The sequence below is a fragment of the Engraulis encrasicolus genome, chromosome 10 (genome assembly GCF_034702125.1).
Source record: "Engraulis encrasicolus isolate BLACKSEA-1 chromosome 10, IST_EnEncr_1.0, whole genome shotgun sequence".
NCBI classification, from domain to species: Eukaryota; Metazoa; Chordata; class Actinopteri; order Clupeiformes; family Engraulidae; genus Engraulis; species Engraulis encrasicolus.
Window position 1 is genome coordinate 5,222,089 of NC_085866.1, and position 27,479 is coordinate 5,249,567.

At 43.5% G+C, this 27,479-nt stretch overlaps 1 protein-coding gene across 1 annotated transcript in view; it reads left to right on the forward strand.

Moving 5' to 3' along the window:
• cacna1fa (calcium channel, voltage-dependent, L type, alpha 1F subunit a) overlaps nucleotides 1-27,479 on the forward strand; it is a 66,808-nt gene that overhangs the window by 7,173 nt on the left and 32,156 nt on the right. Inside the window, exons 4-24 of the mRNA XM_063207785.1 lie at nucleotides 3,412-3,551; nucleotides 4,456-4,601; nucleotides 5,204-5,356; nucleotides 7,353-7,549; nucleotides 8,034-8,137; nucleotides 9,062-9,204; nucleotides 9,402-9,467; nucleotides 9,579-9,645; nucleotides 9,940-9,966; nucleotides 10,170-10,330; nucleotides 11,157-11,382; nucleotides 13,620-13,827; nucleotides 15,298-15,418; nucleotides 17,534-17,606; nucleotides 17,754-17,814; nucleotides 18,748-18,805; nucleotides 20,554-20,650; nucleotides 21,631-21,760; nucleotides 22,917-22,976; nucleotides 25,269-25,375; nucleotides 26,305-26,392. Of these exons, the coding sequence (XP_063063855.1) occupies nucleotides 3,412-3,551; nucleotides 4,456-4,601; nucleotides 5,204-5,356; nucleotides 7,353-7,549; nucleotides 8,034-8,137; nucleotides 9,062-9,204; nucleotides 9,402-9,467; nucleotides 9,579-9,645; nucleotides 9,940-9,966; nucleotides 10,170-10,330; nucleotides 11,157-11,382; nucleotides 13,620-13,827; nucleotides 15,298-15,418; nucleotides 17,534-17,606; nucleotides 17,754-17,814; nucleotides 18,748-18,805; nucleotides 20,554-20,650; nucleotides 21,631-21,760; nucleotides 22,917-22,976; nucleotides 25,269-25,375; nucleotides 26,305-26,392 (2,433 nt within the window). The remainder of the gene's footprint in view (nucleotides 1-3,411; nucleotides 3,552-4,455; nucleotides 4,602-5,203; nucleotides 5,357-7,352; nucleotides 7,550-8,033; nucleotides 8,138-9,061; nucleotides 9,205-9,401; nucleotides 9,468-9,578; nucleotides 9,646-9,939; nucleotides 9,967-10,169; nucleotides 10,331-11,156; nucleotides 11,383-13,619; nucleotides 13,828-15,297; nucleotides 15,419-17,533; nucleotides 17,607-17,753; nucleotides 17,815-18,747; nucleotides 18,806-20,553; nucleotides 20,651-21,630; nucleotides 21,761-22,916; nucleotides 22,977-25,268; nucleotides 25,376-26,304; nucleotides 26,393-27,479) is intronic.

Consider the following 27,479-nt stretch of genomic DNA (forward strand, 5'->3'; position numbering starts at 1 on the left):
GTGTGTGTGTGTGTGTGTGTGTGTGTGTGTGTGTGTGTGTGTGCTGTGTGCGCAGGTTTGTGTGTGTGCGGGCGCGTGCGGTGTGTGTGTGAGTGTGTGCATCCGTGCATCCGTGCATCCGTGCATGTGTGTGCGTGTGTGTGCGTGGTGCTATCCTCCCCCCATCTGTTCAGCTGACTGTGGTGTGCGGTGCTACAGTACAGTACGGTGGCTAAGTCTCGAAGGGGAATCCCTTTATTGGATTGCTGAGAGCAGAGGAGAGGAGAGGAGGGGGGTAAAGTGATGGGGCTGTCTGGGGGGGTGAGGTGCTGTACAGTAATTCTACAACTAGCAGCAGCTCTTCCTACTGTAGCCTACCTGCTGTAACTCACAGTAGACACACCCTCATGAATATAATGAAGAATTTTGTTGCAAAATGGGGTAACACTTTATTTTAAGGATACATCTATTAGCACTAATACATACAATGTGCCTGTATACTGTAAGTAACTGGTAAGGCATGTATAAAACAAAATCAAACATTTGTTAGGCATGTATTCGCAAATGTCTTGTTCATATGTCTTGCACAATAAGGGATTTATTACCAGTTTAACCTTAGTAAGGACCTAGTAGGCCTTAGCGTTTGCTTAGTACATGGCTTACCATTGTATGTATTAGTGCTAATAGATATAATAATAGAATAAAGTGTTACCCAAAATGGTGTATCCACCATTTTTAACTTTTGCATTTTATTATTGGAAAAGACTGTTCAGAAATCCTATCATTTATGTTTGAATTCTTGCCATTTAAATATTTTGAGAACATACTTTTTGAACCTATGCCTCTATAAAAATACATTTTGCAATGCAATGCAATGGAATTCCCAATACAAAAATGGCAATTTCCCAAATTTTCAAAATGGATATACGTCATTTTGCACCGAAGCTGTTGATATGTACACACACTCGCATACTTGAGTGCACAATGTGCAGATGCAATACACTCAGACACATTCATTTACATTAGGTGATGATACAGGGCAACCTTTTGAGCAATGTGTCTGGGCAACCATACTATAAGATTTAGTTTGGACTGTTTATCATTGTAAGACTTTTCTAGAGGACTTGGATCAGCAGTAGACAACTTTTCGAACTAATTCCATCAGAATATTTAGGCCTATCAGCAATCATGATGTTGCCCGGCAACATTGCTCAAAATGTTGCCTTGTGTGTCATCACCTTTAGAAGGCGCTTTTTCCCAAACGGCTGTGTCCGTTATTTAGATTATTGGTAACAGTCCAATGAACTACCGTACAAGCTTGCTCAAGGGCGCTACAAAGGTGGCTGAGGGTGCAGGAGTCCAGCCACATTCTTCCTATTGAAATGTCATTTCAAACCCACAACCAATGGTGTGGCATGTTTGGCAGCAACCAGTGTAAAATATGCAATTTACACAAGTCTGGAACGTCTCCCAAGTGCAAATGTCATTTTTCTGCGTCATTATTTTCAAAGCAGCATTTTGCATTGTAAGCAGTCTTCAATGTTAGGCTACATGTAGGCCTACGGTCTGTCAATAATGTTTACTTTACATGGCAATGGAGGACATGTAAAGAGTCTGATTTCACTTCCTGGTGAAAGTCTGCTGATGACCCCCAACTGTTGTGATTAGCGTATCATTAGCGTTTGCTTGGCTTGGCCAAGTAAAGACGAGGTGCCACTGCTGCGGCCTGAGCATCGTGCGGCAGATTAGCTTCTTAGCTAGTGGGTTAACAGGGCAAAAAGCTAATTAGCTTAGCGTTGGTGTTGCGGTGGGTGGTGCGAGGTGAAAGCTGCCTGTGCCATGGCATGCTGTGGGGGGAGGACGGTGGGGGTGGGGCAGGTGTCGCCTGCTGTGCACCTGCTCTCGTCTCCACAACTCACCGCCCAAGGACAACATAGCCTACTGAGATGTAATCTGAACATGGACATGTCAGTTCACACACACCACTGACATATATGTGGAGGATCCAGGGTCAGTAGGCCGACCCAGGCTGCGGTCCCCAATGTTTCCACATTTCTGAAAAATAGAATCATTTATTTAATGTTTTAAAATTAGGCCCTATGTTCACACAGCTATATTTCCCACTGAAGGAAAAAAGACTTTCAGTCGGTACATGGACTGTCAGTTCACACACCACTGACATACTGTGTATGTGGAGGATCCGTGGTCAGTCCCTTTAGGATACGGTCCCCAATGTTCCCATATTTTGCATTACATGGCCCGTCTTAGCTTACTCTTATTTTCATTTGGGGAGCCTTTTGTTTTACATGGTGATCGGCCTTGTTTTCATCACATAACATTGAAAGGTTATTAATGCTGCTTGAAAATTAGGCACTATATTTACACGGCTATGTTTCCCAGTGAAGGAAAAAACACTTAGACTTGAAGGGGCATAGGGCTGTGGGAATGTAGACATGGGGGGACATTACATAGGGCTGTGGGAATGTAGACATGGGGGGACATAGGGCTGTGGGAATGTAGACATGGGGGGACATAGGGCTGTGGGAATGTAGACATGGGGGCACATAGGGCTGTGGGAATGTAGACATGGGGGGGGACAGGACATAGGGCTTTGGGATTGTAGACATGGGGGTACATATGGCTGTGGGAATGTAAGGCACGCCTGCGATGATCCTACAGTCTACCTAGCCTGGGAGTACCCATGCTGCCTTGCGCGTTCTTTTCGAACTGCTGTGATTTAGTCTGGCGTTTGCCGCCAGACAACAGTCTACCCATAATCAATTTAATAAACTGAATTCTGCAAACTATTGAGATCAGTAGGGCATTATAAAGCTGTAGGAATATAGGAAATGGGAAGAATATTGTATCACAATGTTCTTGCTATGATATTCTCACAATATAATGAACTCTCTTTACAATATAAATAACGCTCTTTACAGTGATTAAGATTTAATAGTACCACAGATATTCTTCCAGTTACCACATACCTGTATCTCCCTATACCATATCTCTGCTTTTTATGTGTCTTGTTTTATTATTAGTTGTCTCTGTGTCCTTGAGTGAGTGTTTTGAAAGGCGCTTTTAAATAAAATGTATTATTATTATTATGGTAACACTTTATTTTAGGGAAACATCTATTAGCACTAATACATACAATGTTCCTGTATAAGTAACTTGTAAGGCATGTACAAAGCAAAATGAAACATTTGTTAGGCATGTATTCGCAAATGTCTTGTTCATGCACAATAAGGGATTTATTACCAATTTAACCTTAGTAAGGACCTAGTAGGCCTTAGCGTTTGCTTAGTACTTATGCAGGCATTAACATTGTATGTATTAGTGCTTATAGATGTATCCCTAAAATAAAGTGTTACCATTATTATTATTATAACTATCTTTATTTTCTCCATTATTTGCGCTACCTTTCTACAGGAACAAGTGGAGTATGTGTTTCTGGTCATCTTCACCATTGAGACCTTCACCAAGATCCTGGCGTACGGTCTGGTCATGCACCCTAGTGCATACATACGCAGCGGATGGAACTTGCTCGATTTCGTCATTGTTGTTGTTGGGTGCGTAAGAGACTGTGTGTGTGTGTGTGTGTGTGTGTGTGTGTGTGTGTGTGTGTGTGTGTGTGTGTGTGTGTGTGTGTGTGTGTGTGTGTGTGTGTGTGTGTGTGTGTGTTCCTGTGTGTGTCATATTCACTAGCCTCTTGTAGAGATTATAATGAACACGCAACCACAAAGGTAACACTTTAGTTGATGGCGGTGTCATAAGAGTGTCATAATACAGTCATGCACGTGTCATAAACATTATGTCAACACACTATATCAAATATTTTATAACTATGTCATTAAGTGATATTCGGTTATGGTAAAGATAGTCCTAACAATGTCAACTGCTCATGACCATATAACCTTTATGACATTGACATCATGTTTATGACTCGTCCATGACTGTGTCATGACACTCTTTTGACAAGGTTATGTCATACGTATGACACCGGCATCAAGTAAAGTGTAGCCCAACTTTATACAACCCAACTGTCATAACTAGGTGTTTTCAGTTGTCTATTGTTTGATATGCCATAACTAAGTGTGTTCTGCTGTGTATTTCATGATATGACACAAGTAAGTGTGCTCTGCTGTGTAGGCCTATTGTACAATATGACATAACTAAGATTGATCTACTGTGCATTATATGACATAGCTTACTGTGTGTTATATGCCATAAGTTATGACATAGCTAACTGTGTGTTGTATGCCATAAGCAGTGGCGGACCAATTGCACATAGGGCCCCAGGACAAGACACTGATAGGGCCCTCCATACGACTTACCATGGTCACAATAGGGCCCCCACCACCAATACAGGAGGGCCCTGGGCCCAGGGGCAAATGCCCTGCTTGCCCCCCCTATAGCTCCGCCCCTGGCCTTAAGTTATGACATAGCTAACTGTGTGCTGCTGTCGCTGTGCAGGCTCTTCAGCGTGTTTGCTGAGATGGGCAACGACCACAAGCCGGGGGAGGCTCACCACGCTGCCGGAAAGCCAGGAGGTCTTGATGTCAAAGCCCTGAGAGCTTTCAGAGTGCTGCGACCCCTTCGACTGGTCTCTGGTGTACCCAGTAAGTGTGTGAACGTGTGTGTGTGTGTGTGTGTGTGTGTGTGTGTGTGTGTGTGTGTGTGTGTGTGTGTGTGTGTGTGTGTGTGTGTGTGTGTGTGTGTGTGGAGTGTGTGGCCAATGGTCACACAGCATATTCCTGCTGCTCCATGTTTGCACATTTCAGGCCCTATGTTCCATGGCATGGCGAAAGGCATGCAGATTGTGTTGAATTCTGTAATTAAAAACCCATGGAGCCTCTGCTCCACATTTTTATCTGTAGCATAATGCTAAAGGTGGCTAACTACCGCATCACTGTGCTCTGTGCAGGTCTGCAGATTATGTTGAATGAACTCCATCATGAAGGCCATGGTGCCCCTGCTCTACACTTCTCCATGTCTACACTCTCACCATTTCCCAACACCTGTTCTAGCCTTGGTAGTGCGTGAAACTCGTTGTGATTGGATACTCCGCGAAGTTCACCAAAGAGTATCCAATCACTGGGTGTTTAATGCACTGCAAAGGCTAGAAGAACACTTGACATTGGGAAATGGTGTATGTGTTTTATCAGTTAGCATAATGCTAATGGTGGCTAAGCTAACTGCTGCATCCCTCTGTCCCCTGCAGGTCTGCAGATTGTGTTGAACTCCATCATGAAGGCCATGGTGCCCCTGCTCCACATCGGTATGCTGGTCGGCTTCGTCATCATCATCTACGCCATCATCGGCCTGGAGCTCTTCCTCGGCAGAATGCACAAGACCTGCTACTACAAAGGCACAGGTCAGTAGTGCACAAGACCTGCTATTACAAAGGCACAGGTCAGTAGTGTGTAGTACACTGGACTAAACCACAAGACCTGCTACTACAAAGGCACAGGTCAGTAGTGTCTAGTAAACTGGACTAAACCACAAGATCTGCTACCACAAAGGCACAGGTCAGTAGTCTAGTAAACTGGACTAAACCACAAGACCTGCTACTGCAAAGGCACAGGTCAGTAGTCTAGTTTAACTACACCAGAGGTATTCAATTAAAAGTCACTGAGGGCCAGTTTTTCAAATTCTATTCAATGAAGGGGCCGAACATACAGCAGAATCTGCATAACTGCGAGCAGCAACGTGTCCAGCGGATAGCTTTCCACACAGAACAGATATCCGCTTCTCTATTTCTTAGTAGCCTTATGATGGTCTACTTAGGAGACGTTTTAGATAAGATTTCACTCTCGTGTGGAGAGCTATCCCCAACCTGAAGTATTAGTGATTGTAAATTTAGCACGGCTAGGCACGGCACATACATTTGTTTTCATTTTGACCTTGTGGGGGGCCAGAACCTTGCCATCCAAGGGCCGCATGTGGCCCCAGGGCCTCCATTTGAATAGCCTTGGACAAGACTAAACTGAACCCCATTACTGGACAAACCCATGAAATGCTACTATAAAGGCACAGGTCAGTAAGTTGTCTAGTTAGAGAGGACTAAACCCCGGAAGGTGCTGTGACGCAGCGCGCTGAGCCCCCCACATTGGGGCTTGCATGCCCACCCACGGGGACCCGGGTTCGAGTCCGGCCGGGGTCATTTCCCAATCCTCCCCTCTCTCTCTGCCCCATTCACCTCCTGTCACCATCTTCGACTGTACTGTCAAATAAGGTCATAAAAGCCCCTAAAAAAGAGAGAGAGAGGACTAAATCCCAAGACCTGCTACTACAAAGGCACAGGTCAGTCAGTGGTAGTCTCTACAGGGGTGGGGAACCTTTTTAATTTGAGGGGCCACGTCACATTTCTCCAAGGGCTGTAAAAGTCTTCCGAGGGCCACACTATGAACACAAAGAAGATAGACAGGAAACAAGTGGGGAGAGATGAGACGAGAAGGGTCGGCAAAGGATGAGGCTGATGATTTCCAGCCCAAAAATGCTCAAAACCCGCCTAGAAGCACAAAATCCCGCCCAATTCTATTGATTTCTATGGCAAAAATTGGGCAGGTTTTTCTGCTAAATGCCATTTTTACCCGCACACGGCCATCCTAAGCAGCCCAATTGGGCGGGAAACAGGCTAATCTGGCAACACTGCTGCTTTAGAACTTGTCAACTTTTATTGCTACTGTAGATCTACATTCCTCGTGTTGCCGATGCCATTAACCAATTGTAGCCCATAACTGGCATTTTTGGGCTGGAATCGAACCTGGGGCCGCCGGTGTAGCAGTGTGGTGCCCTACCGCTTGAGTCACGGCAGGGCCACTCCTCCTGACTTCTCTCTCTTGACATGGCCATGACTTCCTTTGCATCCTGAAGGGGAAATAAAGGTCTGCAACACTGTGTACTGATGCTCCCAAAATGTAATGGCAAGACGTTTCTTGCCAATCATTTTTGGGAGCATCAAGCAGTGTTGCGGACCTATGCAGTCTATGTCTGTATGGGAAAGCAAGAAACGTAATTTCAAATTCTTTGTATGACCAGTGCATGTAAAGAAATTGACAATAAAACCAACTTGACTTGACTTGACTTGACTTGACTTTATTTCCTTTCAGTTATCTTATGTTTGGTCCAGCACCTGTGCTACTTACTGTATATGCATGCATTCCAGTGGCGGAACAATTGCACACAGGGCCCCAGGGCAAGACGCTTATAGGGCCTCCTATACAGCTTGCTCAGCTGCCAATAGGGCCCCACCACCAATATGGGAGGGCCCTGGGCCCAGGGGCAAGTGCCCTGTTCGCCCTCCCTATAGTTCCGTCCCTGATGCATTCCCTGACTCTTTTGGATTTGTTTTTGTTGCGTCCTGTCAGAACTGAACGTGGACGATGACCCCACGCCGTGTGCGTTTGCCAATAACGGCCGCTTCTGCCTGGGGAACAACACGGAGTGCAGGTCGGGCTGGGAGGGGCCTAACGGAGGCATCACCAACTTCGACAACATCTTCTTCGCCATGCTGACCGTCTTCCAGTGCATCACTATGGAGGGATGGACCGATGTCATGTACTGGGTGGGTCTCTCTTCACACCATGCACATTGCACACCACACATACAGACAACACAGATGCACACACACACACACACACACACACACACACACACACACACACACACACACACACACACACACACACACACACACACACACACACACACACACACACACACACACACACACAAACAGACTCTGCACACATGCATTTCAGCATACACGTAAGCACACAAGCACGCACACACACACACACACACACACACACACACACACACACACACACACACACACACACACACACACACACACACACACACACACACACACACACACACACAGACACGCACACACCAGCTTAGTTCAGCTTTGAGAGATACTGTGAGTGTGAATGTAGGCCTAACTTATAATATAAATAAAAAAATATAAATAAATAAATAATAAATAATAAAAATTAAAATAATATAAGTCACTGCTTTCCCTGATTTCTCCACTGTCCCAATAGATGAACGACGCCATTGGCATTGAGATGCCCTGGGTCTACTTCGTGTCTCTGGTCATCTTCGGCTCCTTCTTCATCATCAACCTTGTATTGGGAGTGTTGAGCGGGTTAGTATCTTCTTCATCATCAACCTTGTATTGGGAGTGTTGAGCGGGTTAGTATCTTCTTCATCATCAACCTTGTATTGGGAGTGTTGAGCGGGTTAGTATCTTCTCTTCATCATCAACCTTGTATTGGGAGTAAAAAAAGACAGAAGGAAAAAAATCCTTGGTCCAGGCACTTCAGTTGGTTAATGTGGTAAAAAAACAAACTATAATGCATTTATAATGCAACTTTAATGCATTTGCCCCTTAAATAAAGTTTGTTTTTTTACTACATTAACCAACTGAAGTGCCTGGACCAAGGATTTTTTTCCTTCTGTCTTTTTTTGAACATTGAACCCCTTCCAAGAGCGCCAGTTGGTTTTGAGGGACACTAGTAGTGCTCTACCAACTCTTTTGCTTGTATTGGGAGTGTTGAGCGGGTTAGTATCTTCTTCATCATCAACCTTGTATTGGGAGTGTTGAGCGGGTTAGTATCTTCATCATCATCAACCTTGTATTGGGAGTGTTGAGCAGATTCGTATCTTACATTTTGTTATACTCTACAATTTGTGTTCAACGTCTTCAACATGTAAATCCATTGCTCTGCTTTTGAGTTTCTTCATCTTTTCAATTTCACAAAAGAAAGACACACAACATAACATAACACAACAAAACACACTTTTTTATGTTCTTTCCTGTGTCTATTTCTCCCCCTCCTATTCCTCCGTGAGTTTTCCAAAGAAAGAGGGAAGAGCCACACTTTCCTTACGTTCTTTCCTGTGTCTGTGTTCCCTCCTCCTCGTCCTCCTCAGTGAGTTCTCCAAGGAGCGAGAGAAGGCGGTGGCGCGCGGCGGGCGAGCTACAGACAGGAGGCTCAAGCCAAGAGACACACTTTTCTGATGTTATTTTCTATTTTGCTCCCTCCTCCCTGCTCCTCGTCCTCCTCAGTGAGTTCTCCAAGGAGCGAGAGAAGGCGGTGGCGCGCGGGGAGCTGCAGGAGGCGCAGGAGAAGAAGCAGATGGAGGAGGACATGGTGGGCTACATGGACTGGCTCATCGAGGCCGAGGACGTCGACGAGGACGGCAACAAACGTGAGGAGTACCACATACACGCACAGGCACATACATACATAGGCCTACATGCAGTACATACATGCATACATACATACGATTCTGGAACTTGCCGCATTGAATTGGATCGCCCATGTCCCGCATTGCATTGCATCGCCAAATCGATTATTGTTGACACCACTAGTGTTTCGATTCTTACAGTATTCCTCCTTTTCCAGGTGCTGTGGTGGCCAAGAAGAAGATGATGAAGAAGTACGGCTGGTACAAGCACAGTGAAGATGGAGGTTTGGAGATTAATTTATTTATTTATTTGCAGTTATTTATGTGCATTGTTGTACACTTGTGCCAACTCGTTTGAGAACTTACATTGTTTCTCTTTAACTCTTCAACTACAGAATCGGAATCAGATTCAGAGTTTGAAGCATTCCTTGATGATGATGGAGGCTGCTGTGCCTCTATTACGTAAGCAAATTCCATAAATAATGTAATTGATAACATTTTAACAATAACAAGCATGATATTGGTATGGCATGATCAAATATATAAATATAGAATGTTTTATATTTAATTAAAGAGTCAATCAATGTGTTTTTTGCTCTGTAAGGGGAGTCATGTCAGAGATGTTCCATTATTAGAATTAAAGAATCTTTGGTAATGTCGTTACATTGTAGTTAAAGATAGCATTGTATTTACCTGTTTCATATGTCTGTAACTAAAACTATTTCATTAATATGCGCTTTCTCTGTGGGACTTTAGGCAACGGCTAATGGCGATCAGCTTTTGGTAAGTGACACATCTCAGTAGCTTAGCACAAAGGCATGTAGCACCATCCAAACTAGACTTTACAATTTATTTGACAGATAAATATCCATATAACCCTTGTGATCCTTGTTGTAATTCAATATAATGTAATGTAATGGTAGCATAGAGATAGAGAGAGATAGAGAATGTGAGTAAAAGAACGCTGTGTTGTTGCTTGTGTGCAGTGAGCAGCTGTTCCACCTGAACCAGGCGATGCGTAAGAACGCGCGCGTGGCGGTGAAGACCTCCAACTTCTACTGGCTGGTGCTGCTCCTGGTGTTCCTCAACACGGCCGCCAGCGCCTCCGAACACTACGGACAGCCCAAGTGGCTCACAGACATACAGGGTACAGAGCTCCAACTTCAACGCTGGCAGGATATCAATCACCACATGTGTCTAGTTGTTCTAGTTGTTTCTAGCCTCCAGAGAGAGCTGGTGTGTGCATGTGGGAATGTGTAGGCTGTGTGTGTGTGTGTGTGAGTGTGTGTGTGTGTGTGTGTGTTTGTGTGTGTGTGTGTGTGTGAGTGTGTGTGTGTGTGTGTGTGTGTGTGTGTGTGTGTGTGTGTGTGTGTGTGTGTGTGTGTGTGTGTGTGTGTGTGTGTGTGTGTGTATTTTGAAGGCGCTTTAAAAGGGGGATTTACAAAATCCAGAAAAGGAGCTAATATTGCTGAATACCAGATTTATAGTTTATGTAGGAGCAGTGATGGAGTCATTAATCATAAAATCCAGTGTTGACTCTGATTTACCAGGTGAGAGATTGCCTGGTTGTAACAATCCTCTGGTTGAGCTGGGCTATGTGGCACTGGCTTGTACACTAGTGAATGCAGACTGCCCATCACAGAGTAGGAGAGAGTAGATATTTGACACTGACATACTGTACATTTTGAACATGAGCTGGTGTCAATGTGCCGTAAATGTAAAAGGCACTGGGTCAGAATCATGTGTTAACCCTTTAAGACACGGTGTTGTGCATTTGTTGTTACCAGTGGCAATGACCGAGTCGTAATGCATTACTAAAGGCCCTGTGTTATATCATAGTAGAGTAGTACTATGGTAATTAACATCTCAATGTCTATTACAGCGTGCCACAGATGGTGCGGCGTGCATTATGGGGCTACAGGGTTAAATACCTAAATAAGAATTGAATTATATTTTTTCTATTTTTTTTACAGAACGAGCTAATAAAATCCTGCTGGGCCTCTTCACTATGGAGATGTTGTTGAAGATGTACAGTGTTGGCATGCAGGTCTACTTCATAGCGTTGTTCAATCGCTTCGACTGTTTCGTGGTGTGCGGTGGCATCCTGGAAACGGTGCTGGTCGAGACGGAAGTCCTCCCTCCCATCGGCATCTCTGTGTTGCGTTGCATTCGCCTGCTCCGTATCTTCAAGATCACAAGGTACCTTTGGAAAAAAAGTTCAAAATGATGCCCCCAGACCCGCCCACCAAATATTGTCCTTCAGTCATGCACAAAGTGTCCCTGTTTCAGACTACAAAAATCTGGTCACCCTAGTTTGGAAAAAAGTTCAAAATGATGCCTCAGTAGTTGGACAGGTGTGGAGGATTATATTACCGCAGTGGGGTTGTCATTCAAGTGTAAAGAAATCCTGCACACTGTCCATTCCACCAACAAACTTTAATATGTGTCAGTCTGTCATCCGACCAAATTCCTTGGGATAAGTAAATTATACTCAACTCTACTACACTACTTCTTAACACTAAGGTTTTTCTTATACTTCAGACATGTAAAAGTTTTTTTTGTCTTTTTCCTGACATTTACATGTCTGAAGTATAGGAATGAAAGACTTAAAGCGATGGTTCGGAGTAGAATCACCCTAATGCCATTTGAACCGTGACACCCATCCACCTTTACACCCGAAGTGTTTTCTGCCGCAGGCTTACATCAACAGAGTTGCCGTGTTATTCGATGTTTATTCCGGTTAGCTTGACTCAAGCGCATATGGATACTGGGCACCGTCTCCAAACTTTCCCCACAAAAATAACATGTCATGACACCAAACTTCTGCAGTAGCACAAATATGGTCTGTACTCACGAAACGAAGCATTTGGAAGTTTGGAAATAGTCCAGGAGTTTATTATTATCAACACAAGCCGAATAGCTTCTCTGCTGCTAAAGCTGCGCCAACGTTACTTCCGTCATCTAAGACAAGCATGTAAGAGTCCTCAACGAAGCTCATAATATGCACAATGAAAAGTGAATTCAGCATCAGTATTGATAACGAAAATCCTTGTCTAATTGATAGTAGGTAAGATTTGAAATATCTTTTAAGTATTGCCTTGAAAATATAAGCCTTAATCACAATTCAGTGAAAACTTTTTTAACACTCTCGTCTGGAAGTTTGTTGAAGACTTTTACGGGCTTGTCTCATATGACGGAAGTAACGTTGGCACAGCTTTAGCAGCAGAGAAGCTATTCAGCTTGTGTTGATAATACTAAACTCCTGGACTATTTCCAAACTTCCAAATGCTTCGTTTCGTGAGTACAGACCGTATTTGTGCTACTGCAGAAGTTTGGTGTAATGACATGTTATTTTTGTGGGGAAAGTTTGGAGACGGTGCCCAGTATCCATATGCGCTTGAGTCAAGCTAACCGGAATAAACATCGAATAACACGGCAACTCTGTTGATGTAAGTCTGCGGCAGAAAACACTTCGGGTGTAAAGGTGGATGGGTGTCACGGTTCAAATGGCATTAGGGTGATTCTACTCCGAACCATCGCTTTAAGTGTTAATTTAACAGTGAGACATAAGGAACATCATACATCTCCGCTGATGATATATATGAATATTTGAATAGCAATTATTCACACTTAGGTGATAAGACCTCTGCACAGTCATTTTCAATTATAAAATGCAAAAGCCAAAAATGGTGGATGCACCGTTTTGCAAATAAAGTCCTCGAATGATACGCTCCTCTCCTCTACTATTCTACTTCTTCCTCCTCAGGCACTGGGCTGCTCTTTCCAACCATAACTACCCTGGGGATTAATGATACTCTACTCTACTCTCCTCTCCTCTCCTCTCCTCTCCTCTCCTCTCCTCTCCTCTACTCTACTCTACTCTACTCTACTCTACTCTACTCTACTCTACTCTACTCTACTCTCCTCTACTCTACTCTACTCTACTCTACTCTACTCTACTCTACTCTACTCTACTCTCCTCTACTCTACTCTACTCTACTCTACTCTACTCTACTCTACTCTACTCTACTCTACTCTACTCTCCTCTCCTCTCCTCTCCTCTCCTCTACTCTACTCTACTCTACTCTACTCTACTCTACTCTACTCTACTCTACTCTACTCTACTCTACTCTACTCTACTCTACTCTATTCTATTCTACTCTACTCTACTCTACTCTCCTCTACTATTCTACTCCACTCCTCTCTTCTCCTCTACTGTACTGTACTCTACTCTACTCTACTATTCTACTCTACTCTACTCTACTCTACTCTACTCTACGTTACTCTCCTCTCCTCTCCTCTCCTCTCCTCACCTCTCCTCTCCTCTCCTCTCCTCTGCTCCCCTCTTCCCCCCTCTCCTCTCCTCTCCTCTCCTCTCCTCTCCTCTACTCTCCTCTACTCTCCTCTACTCTACTATTCTCCTTCCTCCTCCTCAGGCACTGGGCTGCTCTCTCCAACTTGGTGACGTCTCTGCTGAACTCCATGAAGGCCATCTGCTCTCTGCTGCTGCTGCTCTTCCTCTTCCTCATCATCTTCGCCCTGCTGGGCATGCAGCTCTTCGGCGGCAAGTTCAACTTCGACGAGACGCAGATGAAGAGGAGCACCTTCGACTCCTTCCCCTCCGCACTCCTCACCTGCTTCCAGGTCAGGGGACCTCTCTCTCTCTCTCTCTCTCTCTCTCTCTCTCTCTCTCTCTCTCTCTCTCTCTCTCTCTCTCTCTCTCCCTTCCCCTCCGCACTCCTCACCTGTTTCCAGGTCAGGGGACCTCTCTCTCTCTCTCTCTCTCTCTCTCTCTGTCGCTCTCTCGCTCTCTCTCTCTCTCTCTCTCTCTCTGTCGCTCTCTCGCTCTCTCTCTGACACGCACTCTCTCTCTCTCTCTCTCTCTCCCTCTCTCTCTCTCTCTCTGACACGCACTCTCTCTCTCTCTCTCTCTCTCTCTCTCACTCTCTCTCTCTCGCTGGCACGCACTCTCTCTCTCTCGCTCTCTCTCTCTCTCTGACACGCACTCTCTCTCTCTCTCTGACACGCACTCTCTCTCTCTCTCTCTCTCTCTCTCTCTCTCTGACACGCACTCTCGCTCTCTCGCTGTTGCTCTCTCTCCTCACCTGCTGTGTGTGTGTGTGTGTGTGTGTGTGTGTGTGTGTGTGTGTGTGTGTGTGTGTGTGTGTGTGTGTGTGTGTGTGTGTGTGTGTGTGTGTGTGTGTGCTTAACTGACTGCTCTTAATCAATTAATCAGTCAGTCAGTCAGTGAGGCCATGAGTGCGTAGCAATAGCATCCGTATCCAGAATAGAACAGTTAAGGACCTCTGCTTCCTTTCATTGCACCCCGATCGGAGTGTGGAAGCTGTTGATGTGTGACGTGCTCTGACACTGGCTACAGTGGCTAATCAAGCCAGTGGATCAAGACACCACTAAAACCCATCTTTCTTTTGTAGTATGATATTCATAATGGTTGTTTAACCCTTTAAGACACGGGGTTGTACATTTGTTGTTACCAGAATGGCAATGACCGAGTCGTAATGGGCAGTCATGGGTGAGCGGGTGAGCGGTTAGGGCGTCAGACTTGCATCCCAGAGGTTGCCGGTTCGACTCCCGACCCGCCAGGTTGGTGGGGGGAGTACTCAACCAGTGCTCTTCCCCATCCTCCTCCATGACTGAGGTACCCTGAGCATGGTACCGTCCCACCGCACTGCTCCCCATGGGGCGCCACTGAGGGCTGCCCCCTTGCACGGGTGAGGCATAAATGCAATTTCGCAGTGTGCAGTGTTCACTTGTGTGCGGTGGAGTGCTGTGTCACAATGACAATGGGAGTTGGAGTTTCCCAATGGGCTTTAAAAGGCTTTTTTAAAAAAAAGTAATACTTTACTAAAGGCCCTGTGTTATGACATAGTAGTGTAGTACTATGGTAATTAATATCTCAATGACTATTACAGCGTGCCTCAGATGGTACGGCGTGCATTATGGGGCTACAGCAGCTTTGAGTATGAAGAAAAGCTCCATTTAAAACTCTATCTGTTATTATGATTATCATCATTGATAATTACAATATATGAATGACTTACATCCTTCTCTCTCTCTCTCTCTCTCTCTCTCTCTCTCTCTCTGCCTCTCCAGATCCTGACTGGAGAGGACTGGAACTCTGTGATGTATGACGGCATCATGGCCTATGGTGGACCTGTCTTCCCCCAGATGATTGTCTGCATCTACTTTGTCATTCTGTTTGTCGTTGGTAACTGTATCCTTTCATATTGACGCCATCTCATCTCCTCCATTCTCAGTCACCAGTTTCTCTCAGAACATATAAACTAAAAGGTACACTGTGCAAGAGTTGTAGTTGTTTATTTTCCAGAATTCATGCTACCCATTCACTAATGTTACCTTTTTCATGAATAGTATTCATTATGAATGGAAAAATTGCACTTCTCATACATGAAAAGGGGGATCTTCTCCATGGTCCGCCATTTTGCATTTCCAGAAATAGCCATTTTTAGGTGCAAAAATGACTGTACTTGGGCCTTACTAGAAAATATTAGTTTATTACTTAGTATACTTTCATGAAAATATCTAATTTGGCAATAGACAGCCCAGTTTCAATGAGCAGCATAGTTGCAGTACCTTTATTGACCATTTCCTGCACAGCGCACCTTTAAATGGGCTCAACATGGCAACTCACCAAACCAGATGTCAGGTCCTCTCCTGCTAGTTGAGGTCACATACAAGGGCAGTACTGGGCAGTCATGGGTAAGCGGTTAGGGCCTCAGACTTGTAGCCAAAGGTTGCCGGTTCGACTCCTGACCTGCTAGGTTGGTGGGGGGAGTCATTAACCAGTGCTCCATCCTCCTCCATGACTGAGGTACCCTTGCACAGGTCAAGTCAAGTAGGTTTTATTGTCAATTTCTTTACATGCACTGGTCATACAAAGAATTTGAAATTACATTTCTTGCTTTCCCATACAGACATAGACTAATCTAGGTAAGGACATAGACAGTATAGACATAGACAGTACTTATACATGGACTTAAGACAGTATGGACATAGACAGTGCTCATACAGACATTTAAAGTGCAAGACTGGACAACAGAAGACTTGTAGAGGACATACATTAAGAGGTATTGTTGTGCTTTTGTGCTTTTCCTAAAAAAGTCCTTTATAGCGTTCTGACATGGTAATAGTAGCATTTTGAAGAAAAATAAATATTAAAAAGGTCTGTCAAGTACACCAGCAGCAGTGTGTGTGTGTGTGTGTGTGTGTGTGTGTGTGTGTGTGTGTGTGTGTGTGTGTGTGTGTATGTGTGTGTATGTGTGTGTATGTGTTTAGTGCAGGTAGAAGGTGCGGTGTGCGTCTGTGTGTGTGTTCGTGTGTCTGTGTGTGTGTGTGTGTGTGTGTGTCAGTGTGTGTCAGTGTGTGTATGTTTGGGTTTAGTGCAGAAAGTGCAGTGTGCTTGTGTGTGTGTGTGTGTGTGTGTGTGTGTGTGTGTGTGTGTGTGTGTGTGTGTGTGTGTGTGTGTGTGTGTGTGTGTGTGTGTGTGTGTGTGTGTGTGTGTGTGTGTGTGTGTGTGTGTGTGTGTGCATGTTTTGAGTTAGTGCAGGTTGAAAGTTCAGTCACAAGTATAGTAGTGCAGGTGGAATGTTCAGTCGCAGATATGGTGGTGGGGGATGGGGGGGGGGTTGGCAGTGGCCTTGCTGGCTAGAGGCTGACAGTGGAGGGAGAGTGGGTTGAGTGTTCAGCATCTTGATCGCTTGGTGCATTGTGCTGCTCGCCAGCCTGGTGGTACGGGAACGGAGGCGCCTGTACCTCTTTCCAGAGGGCAGGAGGCTGAACAGTTTGTGTGCAGGGTGGCTTGTGTCTTTGATGATCACCAGTGCTTTCCGGGTGAGGCGTGTGGTGTAAATGTCCTGCAGGGAGGGGTGTGGTACTCCAATGATCTTCTTCGCTGTGTTCACAACACGCTGGAGTGTCTTCCTGTTTTTCTCCGTGCAGCTTCCTCCCCACACTGTGATGCAGTTGGACACGACGCTCTCTATGGTTCCTCTGTAGAATGTTGTCATGATGGAGGGTGTAGCACTTGCCTTCTTTAGTTTTTTAGGTGAGGCATGAATACAATTTCATTGTGTGCAGTGTGCTCTTGTGTGCTGTGGAATGCTCATACATGCATTACCTCATAACATTATGCAGTTAAATATGTGTGAGTAGTAAGTAGTGTATTAGCAGTGGTAAGTAGTATACTGTATGAGTTTTTGGACAATTGCCATGCCATGAAAAACTGTTCTGTACACTCTGCATATCACTGAGGCGTATTTAAAATGTTGTGGTTTTATGTTATGGCACTTGACCCGTTGTGCAACTTCAGACATCCTGCTAAATGTCTTCTTGGCTATCGCTGTCGATAACTTGGCCAATTCGAAAGGGAAGACCAAAGTCGAGTAAGTAATGGGGAATGTTTTTTTTTTTTTAATCTATGATTTACATTAATCCAAAATATGGTAGCTAGATGTGACTCTGGAGCTCGAATACATGTCACATTTTGTCCGAAATAGTTTCTAATCCCTTCCACAATCTTTTGTTTCCAGAGAAAAGAAAGAGGATGATGAGGAGTGGGAGGATGATGAAGATCGAGAAGAAGAAGAGGAGGTAACATATGGCCTCTGTTTTTTCTTGCACATTACTGTATGCGGAAAAAGAATGTGATCCCCACAAAGGACATTCTACAGAAAAGTTCAAATTGATCAGAATGAATGAATTAGAATTTGATGCTTGATATTTTCAACTTTTTCACCCACCGGCCGCTGTGGCTAGTGACAAGCCATTCAGCCTGCCTGCTAGCCACACTTGTGGTCATAGTTGTCTTTTTCTCACCATGATAGTCTACTCTATGGTTGAAGATCAAAAGTGTTAAAGGAACAGTTCACCTCATTTCAAGAAATTGCTCATATGTAGTTAAGTTCCAGTAAAATATGATAATGCATAGGATTTTTCGTCTATGTGCAAGTCTATGGGAGCAAACAAAACATCATCACATGTTCTTATAAACTACCATACTATAAAATGAATGTAAAATTCACCGGAGTGCAAAACAGCTATTTAATACCGTCCTGTGATCACTTGTGGCTTGATGCTAATGCTCCCATTTACTTCCAGTGATTATGCTAAGCTATGCTAATAATTCTGATACCAATAAATCTAAGTATTGATAACACTGAGAAGAAATTGATATGCACAGTCATGAATAGTGCTTGGAAATATTGCAAATGTGTGGAAATAAAAAAGGGTGGACTGTTCCTTTGAAATTACAAATGTTCTTTTTGAGTCCTCATGAAAACAACAGATGCATAAGGTGACAAACAAAAGAATATAGCCTACTGTGGTACTTTGTGTCATACCAGAATAAACTACCTGCCAAAGAGGCTAGTGACACTGAAATTATTACCAGCTACAGCCAAGTTTTACCAGCATTTGGCTGGTTGGCAAATGCCAATGTCAAGCCTGAGAAGAACTAGAAGGGACATTGAGCTATAGTTGCCACTGATGTTCAGCCCCCGTATATGCCATCTTGTTTTCCTACAGCCTGAGGAGGACGACTGGGAGAACGAGGAGCTGAGAGCCATAGAGGGACTGGAGGGAGGTAATGTATACTCACATACTTTACTTAGCATGCTAAATAAACAGTAACACAATATGTAGTCCATACTTTACTTAGCATGTTAAAGCGATGGTTCGGAGTAGAATCACCCTAATGCCATTTGAACCGTGACACCCATCCACCTTTACACCCGAAGTGTTTTCTGCCGCAGGCTTACATCAACAGAGTTGCCGTGTTATTCGATGTTTATTCCGGATAGCTTGACTCAAGCGCATATGGATACTGGGCACCGTCTCCAAACTTTCCCCACAAAAATAACATGTCATGACACCAAACTTCTACAGTATAACAAATGTGGTTTGTACTCACAAAAAGATGAATTTGAAACTTTGTGCATAGTCCAGGAGTTTATTAGTAACAACACACGAGACGATTAGCTTTTCTGCTGCTAAACATCCGTCGACGTCACTTCCTCCAGCTGGGACTTTGTTGATGGAAACAAATACACGTGAGTCTGGAAGGCGGAAAACTCAAAAAGACAGCTTGCGCTACAACTAGAAATTAACCACTTCGGATTTAAATTTTACCACGTTTAATAAATAGAAGACGATGCCACACTCGTGCATATATCCTGGCTGTGGACTAAAACACAAACCTTACAATAAGTGGACAGTCCCAGCTGGAGGAAGTGACGTCGACGGATGTTTAGCAGCAGAAAAGCTAATCGTCTCGTGTGTTGTTACTAATAAACTCCTGGACTGTGCACAACGTTTCAAATTCATCTTTTTGTGAGTACAAACCACATTTGTTATACTGTAGAAGTTTGGTGTCATGACATGTTATTTTTGTGGGGAAAGTTTGGAGACGGTGCCCAGTATCCATATGCGCTTGAGTCAAGCTATCCGGAATAAACATCGAATAACACGGCAACTCTGTTGATGTAAGCCTGCGGCAGAAAACACTTCGGGTGTAAAGGTGGATGGGTGTCACGGTTCAAATGGCATTAGGGTGATTCTACTCCGAACCATCGCTTTAAATAAACAGTAACACAATATGTAGTCCATACTTTACTTAGCATGGTAAATAAACAATAACACAATATATAGTCACATACTTTACTTACCATGGTAAATAAACAATAGCACAATATATAGTCCATACTTTACTTAGTATGGTAAATAAACAATAACACAATATATAGTCCATACTTTACTTAGTATGGTATAAATAAACAATAACACAATATATAGTGTAGTCATTACACTTTACTTACTTTACTTTACTTTACACAAACCCCCTAAAAAATATACATTTTGGTGAAGAAACGTAAGAAATTGCTTTCGCAACACACAATCTTTTCAGGGGACCTATAGTCAAGGTGCAGGGTGTTTGTTGTGAAGGTGACTAGCTTGCTATAGAAAAAAAAGGAGGTATCGCACACCAATAAAGTCTTTCTTGAGGTGCTGGCTTCCTGGGCATACAAATGTTAAAGAAAATGGAAAGAATGCCGCACACTCTGCTCCATGTTTTATTGGTGAAGTGACGTTTCGGTCGTCTGGCCTTCTTCAAACTTCAGTTCAGTTTGAAGAAGGCCAGACGGCCGAAACGTCACTTCACCAATAAAACATGGAGCAGAGTGTGCGGCATTCTTTTCATTTTCTTTAAGGTGACTAGCTTAACAATAAAGTGCCTCCTGGGGGAACTTTTAACCTTTACCTTTTAACCTTTTATTTGCATGTGGCAGTTGCTGTATGTTGATTTGTAATACCTCATCTTGCTCTCCCTTGAAGTGGGTCTCCCAACGAAGGCGGAGAGCTTCCAGCCAAAAGAGAAGATTGTCCCCATTCCTGACGGCAGCTCCTTCTTCCTCCTCGGCAAAAAGAACTGGTGAGTTACTCACCGACAGTCACTCAAAAACTGCATTGATGTGATGATGACTATGAGAGACTTTATTAATCTAATAGTCAAAAATAGAAAAAACATGCACATCCGTCTCAAATAGATTGGGTGCAGCACTAGCAGAAATAGCATGGAAACTAAAGGAAACACCAAGCTCCCGTTCCTCTTACTTTAACCCATTGATGCCTGATGTTGCGTTGCATTGGCCCTGGCGCCTGGAGCTGCATTACGCAACATTCAGGCTCATGAGATTTGAGACAACTTTATTAAAGATCTCTGTTTGTTTGGGATGAATGAACACATTCTGATGAAAGATGAGGGTCTTAACATTTAAATGCAACTTAGTGCATATTTTCATGTGCTTCAGAAGCTGAGATATTTAGGTTTTTATAGGCTGAGGGCAGCTTTTCTGAAAAAGGGCTCAGGCATTCAGCACCCTTTTTTGCAGGTGCCTTAGGCGTCAATGGGTTAATCTAATAGTCAAAAATAGAAAAAACATGCACATCCGTCTCAAATAGATTGGGTGCAGGACTAGCAGAAATACCATGAAAACTAAAAGAAAAGTCCACAACACCAAGCTCCCATTTCTCTTACTTTAATGTGACGTTTCGGGCAGCATGCTCTTCATCAGACATCTAAACACGTAAACTAACTTTTCTTTCAGTTTTCATAAACTTTATTAATCCCCAAGGGGGAAATTGAATGCCACCTGGTCATCCACACAGCACATCACAAACACATAGACGACAAAATAGACAAAAACATATCCCTTACATTTCAATAGTACTATATTTAAAATGTAAGGCATTACACTACGTACTTTTGCAGTACTTTAGTTACTCTTGCCAAAGTACCTAAATCAGGATGCAGACTGCTGAAGTCGATACATAATCTAGCCATGAAATAAAAAAAACAACAAAAAAGGATTTTTACATTCAGTGTTGTCCCATGTTGTCGTGTGATTTCAGCCTGCGTGTAGCGTGCCACAACCTCATCCATCACCACTACTTCACCAACCTCATCCTCGTCTTCATCATCTGCAGCAGCATCTCATTGGCCGCTGAGGACCCAATCAGAGCGCACTCCTTCAAGAATATCGTATGTGTCCTCAAGTTCACCAGGAAATGTATAGGCCTACTAAACAGCTATGTCAAAGAATCTTCTATTAGAGTAAGGGCATTTCTCAAAACCTAGTGCGCACACTTCCAAGTGTATTCAGCCTAATTAGTCACGCCCAGTGATTGGATGCTCTTTATTAGTCACACCCAGTGATTGGATACTCCACCAAAGAGCATCCAATCACTGGGCGTGACTAATTAGGCTGATACACTTGGAAGTGCGTGCACTAGGTTTTGAGAAATGCCCTATGATACATCCAGCCGATTCTTTTCCTGCATCCATGTGGCGTCAGGTGAACGCCCTTTTAGGAGACCTTCGGTTAGGAGACCCCCTAGCGCTGTAGATGGCGGTAGCGCACATCTCATGCAAGCCGCCACCAAACAGCACAGAAAGAGAACAAGAAGGGGACTAGAGCATGACACAGGAGTGGATTTTCACTCCCGTCCCATCCCGGTCCCAGAAAAAAAATCCCATCCTGTCCCATTCCATCCTGGAGAAAAAGAAACAAATCCCATCCCGTCCACTCCTGAAAAGAATGTCTCCCAACCCTGCCCACTCCCACTCAAAATCAACCCCAATCCCGTCTTGTCAAAAGGCTTTTTTGTTTGTTTTTTAAAGAAAAAATAAGCAGCATTCCCGCTCACATTCATTTTTATTTCCACTCCTGCCCGCTCCCGCTCATCTTTACAATTTTGGACCCACGGGAATTCCTGAAAAATGTCATCCTCTAAAGGGGACAACGCCCCCTTAGGAGACCCATATGTGTGCACTCCTTTGCATTGGGTGGCCGGAATGAAATGAATTCATTTGAATTTAATTATCTTTCTCTAAAAGAACATTCTTTGCCTAGGTTCATCTAATCACACAAATTGCATTGTGTTAAAGCACTATCATCATACCACTAAACACCTGAAAGAAAACTGTGCACGTCTATGTCCTTTCCGCTGATGTTTACATCATCTGTCTGGTACTTAAATCACTGTTCTTTTCCTCATTTCTTTTCTGACATGTTCTCTGTTGTTTTCTCTTCTCTATTCCCTTCCCTTCTTTTCGTTCTCTCTTGCATGCTTTCCCTTTTCCCCTCACCTACTCTTCTCTTATTTCCTTTCCTCTTTGCTTGCCGTCCGTCCTGAAGGTGTTGGGCTATGCAGATTATGTCTTCACCTCTGTCTTCACCGTGGAGATCGTCCTGAAGGTATACAGTACAAGTCATTCTGCTCTGAGTGGGAAACTAATCTACAATGCAGATGTCTGTTAAGAGTTCACTAAGCACAAAAGTAAAAAAAAATGTAACCCGGTGTTCTGCCAGATTTTCCTACATTGTAATATTTTTCTACGTAATATTGTTTACAGTAAAATACAAAACAGTAACATCAAACAGGGTGTTAGATTTACGAGATGAAAGATATGAAAATAAAATCGCATGGTCATGGATACAAGTGCTACCAAAAACCTGGCTTTTTATTAAACTTTAGCAAAAGCGCTAGCAAAAGCGCTAGCATAACGAGTAAGTTAGCTAAGTTGCCAGGGTCACACTTCAATTTCTAAGACACACATACACAAATAATGATAATAAACATGCACCTGTAGTGCAAATTGTAAATTAAAGTACTCTATTTATCTGTTCTCTGCTAATATTGCACAGTCTTAGGATCAGCTGGTGTTGACGTTTCATGGTCTGCGCATGCCCAATGGCGGTTTGTAGGATTATATGACATGTAGGAGGACTTTACAGAACACCGGTTCATTCATACTGTTCATACATACTCATTGGTGCATCAAATTGTGTGCAATGATTATAACTATTAAGCCAAACATTAACAAAACATCTTTCATTTCCGAATTTCTACTCATTTTTTGTTGACAGTTGCAGTGTATTTAGGAAAAATTTTGCTGGTTGTCTCTCACTTTATTATTACATTACATTACACTTAGCTAATGCTTTTTATCCAAAGCGACTTACAGGTCTTTTAAGTACAGGGTATTGGTTAGAGTCGCTGGATGCAGTGTGGGGTTAGGTGCCTTGCTCAAGGGAGATTTGAACTGGCAACCTTCTGATCTAAAATCCATGTCCTTAACCATTAGGCCAATTCCTCTTGCCAATTCCTCTTCCTCTTTGGCTGGCGAGCTTCATAGAATGAGCTAAGGACTAGGGATGCAAATTATCGATTAATTCATTAATCATTAGTTGATAGCCTTATCGATCGACTTACGATTAATTGATAAGCAGCATTTTCCCCCCGAAATATCAATGTTTCTCGAAAAAAAACTACAAAATCAAAAAATTTTAACTAAATATTGAGATAAAATACCACATTTAAATTAATTCTTAATAATTTCAATTCTTCAATCCAAAGGTGATTTAAATATTCCCACTATTCACACCCCTCCTCACACACACTCTTCACATACCCATTTCACCTGGGATTCTTGTCAGTTGAATTGTCGATTAATTGCGATTCATGTTTTTTAAGCGATTAACGCGTTGATCGATTAAAGTAGATTAATCGATTAATCGTTTGCATCCCTACTAAGGACAGATTGAATCTCCATTTGCGCCCTCCCTCTCAGGGCATCTATTTCTGTGTTTGCTGCTGAGGCTATTCTCTCCAAATCACTATTGCTGTCAGCAGTGTTGAAGGGACACTGCAATATTCTCTGGGCTTTGCAATGTTGTGCTAGGATCAGGGTAGCCGACAGGGGGGGACAAAGTTGTCCCAGGCCCAGGTCCTTAAATTGCCCCTAGAATTGGGTTCTCGATACATTGTACAGGATTTGGGGGTCACGAATCGGGTAGCATACTGGCCTGAAACGTGACTATAATAAAATTAGAGAAACGGAAACTTGGTGTGCTTACTTTATTTTCAGTTTTCATGTGACTTTAGTCCTGCACCCACAACTTTTTTGAGACAGATGTGTGTGTTTGTTTTCTTCGTTAAAGGGACACTGTGTGAAATTTTACGTTGTTTATTTCCAGAATTTATGCTGCCCATTCACTAATGTTACCTTTTTTATTAATACTTACCACCAGCATCAAATTGTAAGTATTCATTATGACTGGAAAAAATGCATTTTTAATACATGAAAAGGGGGATCTTCTCCATGGTCCGCCATTTTGAATTTCCAAAAACAGCCATTTTTAGCTGCAAAAATGACTGTACTTGGACCATACTAGAAAATATTTGTTTAATACTAGGTAAACTTTCATGTAAAGATCAAATTTGGCAATAGGCAGCCCAGTTTCAATGAGCAGCATAGTTGCAGTACCTTTTTTGACCATTTCCTGCACAGTGTCCCTTTAAACGTGTGTTTCTCTGTCTCCAGATGACGGTGTACGGAGCGTTCCTCCACCAGGGCTCCCGTGACATTAAGTGTGTGTGTGTGTGTGTGTGTGTGTGTGTGTGTGTGTGTGTGTGTGTGTGTGTGTGTGTGTGTGTGTGTGTGTGTGTGTGTGTGTGTGTGTGTGTGTGTGTTTCTCTGTCTTCAGATGACGGTGTACGGAGCGTTCCTCCACCAGGGCTCCTTCTGCAGAAACGCCTTCAACCTGCTGGACCTGCTGGTGGTCAGCGTCTCCCTGCTCTCCTTCTTCCTCCAGTCAGTACACATTACGCACGCACACACACATGTACACACACACACATGTACACACACACACACACACACACACACACACACACACACACACACACACACACACACACACACACACACACACACACACACACACACACACACACATATGCGCCTCCCTGCTCTCCTTCTTCCTCCAGTCAGTACACATTACGCACGCACACACACATGTACACGCACACACACATATATATGCACGCACACACATATGCACGCACGCACGCACACATAGGCATGCACGCACGCACACACATATGCACGCACGAACGCACACACACATATGCACGCACGCATGCACACACACACATATGCACGCACGCACGCACGCACGGACGCACACACACACATGCACACACACACATATGCACGCACTCACGCACACACACATATGCACGCACGCACGCACACACACACGCACGTCAAAAAGATTTCACAACTTTTCATGTGACTCAGCATATAACTCACAGTCATATGAGGTGACATTTAATTTTGTAATAATCGAGGTGACATTGGGGTGACATTTAACATTTTAAATCTCACATTTTCACCAATACATGATATAATGCTACGTACGTGTGTAGACACTTCAGAAAGATTTTTTCTTCATGTAAGAAAGAACTTTTCTTCATGTAAGTCACTGTTTAATGTTGTCTCCTTTTTTCCCTCTGTCCTGTGACCAACTACTGTGTCCCTCATTTAATATATAATAATGGAGGTGACATTGGGGTGACATTTAACATTTTAAATCATTTTTAAAACATTTTCACCAATACATTATATAATGCTACATAGACACTACTTTTCTTCATGTAAGTGTTAGCATGTTTGGCATAATGTAACTGTTTAATGTTGTGTCCTTTTTTCCCTGTGTCCCCAACTCCTGTGTCCCTCAGTTCGAGCGCCATCTCTGTGGTCAAGATCCTGCGTGTGCTGCGAGTGCTCAGGCCTCTGCGAGCCATCAACAGGGCCAAGGGACTCAAGGTAGAGCATCACACACATTACATTACATTGCACTTAATAATAATAATAACAATAATTGTATTTGTATACCACTGTATCATACAAGGGATGCAACTCAAAGTGCTTAACAAATGGGAGAAAAAAAACATAATTGTTAGAGATGGATTTAAAAGGAGAGGAAGAGAGGAGAGGCAGAGATAGCAGGAAGGCAGAGGAGGAAGAGATTGAAAGAGATTGTAGAGTCATAAGGTCAACGTAGGTTGGGACCAGGATTCTTAAAGGCGTAAGGTCCATAGTAGCTGGGTCTAGCATAAGTCATAGATAGTCACACTTAGCTCACGTTTTTTCATCCAAAGCGACTTACAGGCCATTTAGATATAGGATATACAGTAGGTTACAGTCCCTGGAGCAATGTGGTGTTAGGTGCCTTGCTCAAGGGCACTTCAGCCATGGATAGAGGTGTAGGGAGAGGTAAGGGTGGGATTTGAACCTGCAACCCTCTGATCTTAAGTCCACCTCCCAGCCTCTCAACCACTATGCCATGGCTGCCCCACACATACAAAGGACAGCCAATCGCCTGAGGGTGGGGGGAGTGGGGGGGCACAAAGGGCAGGTGGGGCACAAAGGCGGTTGGGGAGCCCAAATCGAGTTCCCATCATTGCATTTATGTATTAAGTGGAGTTGGCACAAACACTGTGCTAAATCAGGTGAATAGTGTAAACAAAGCTAACCACCGGGGGTGGGGGGGGTGGGGGGGTGTTATAGAACCACCCTTGTAGAACATTCTAATGCTACCCTTGAAGTATAATTGAATGAGACAAGTGAAACTGCCCATATGATAACAAGTGAATGTTACAATACACTCTACCAATATGCCTGAAACATCGACATATTATATTTTTATTGGTACCCGTCAATATTTTTGGTATTAATACCATTGGTCACTACTTTGGCTAACTTCAGAGAAAATCTGGAAGCCATGCATAGATAGGGTCGTCAAATCTCGTCATTAAGGATACGGAAGGGGGGGGGGGGGTTGTCATTATGGAGGAAATTTGAGCAATGTAAAATCAGCATTTCTATCTGTTTAATCATTGTATGTCTGTAC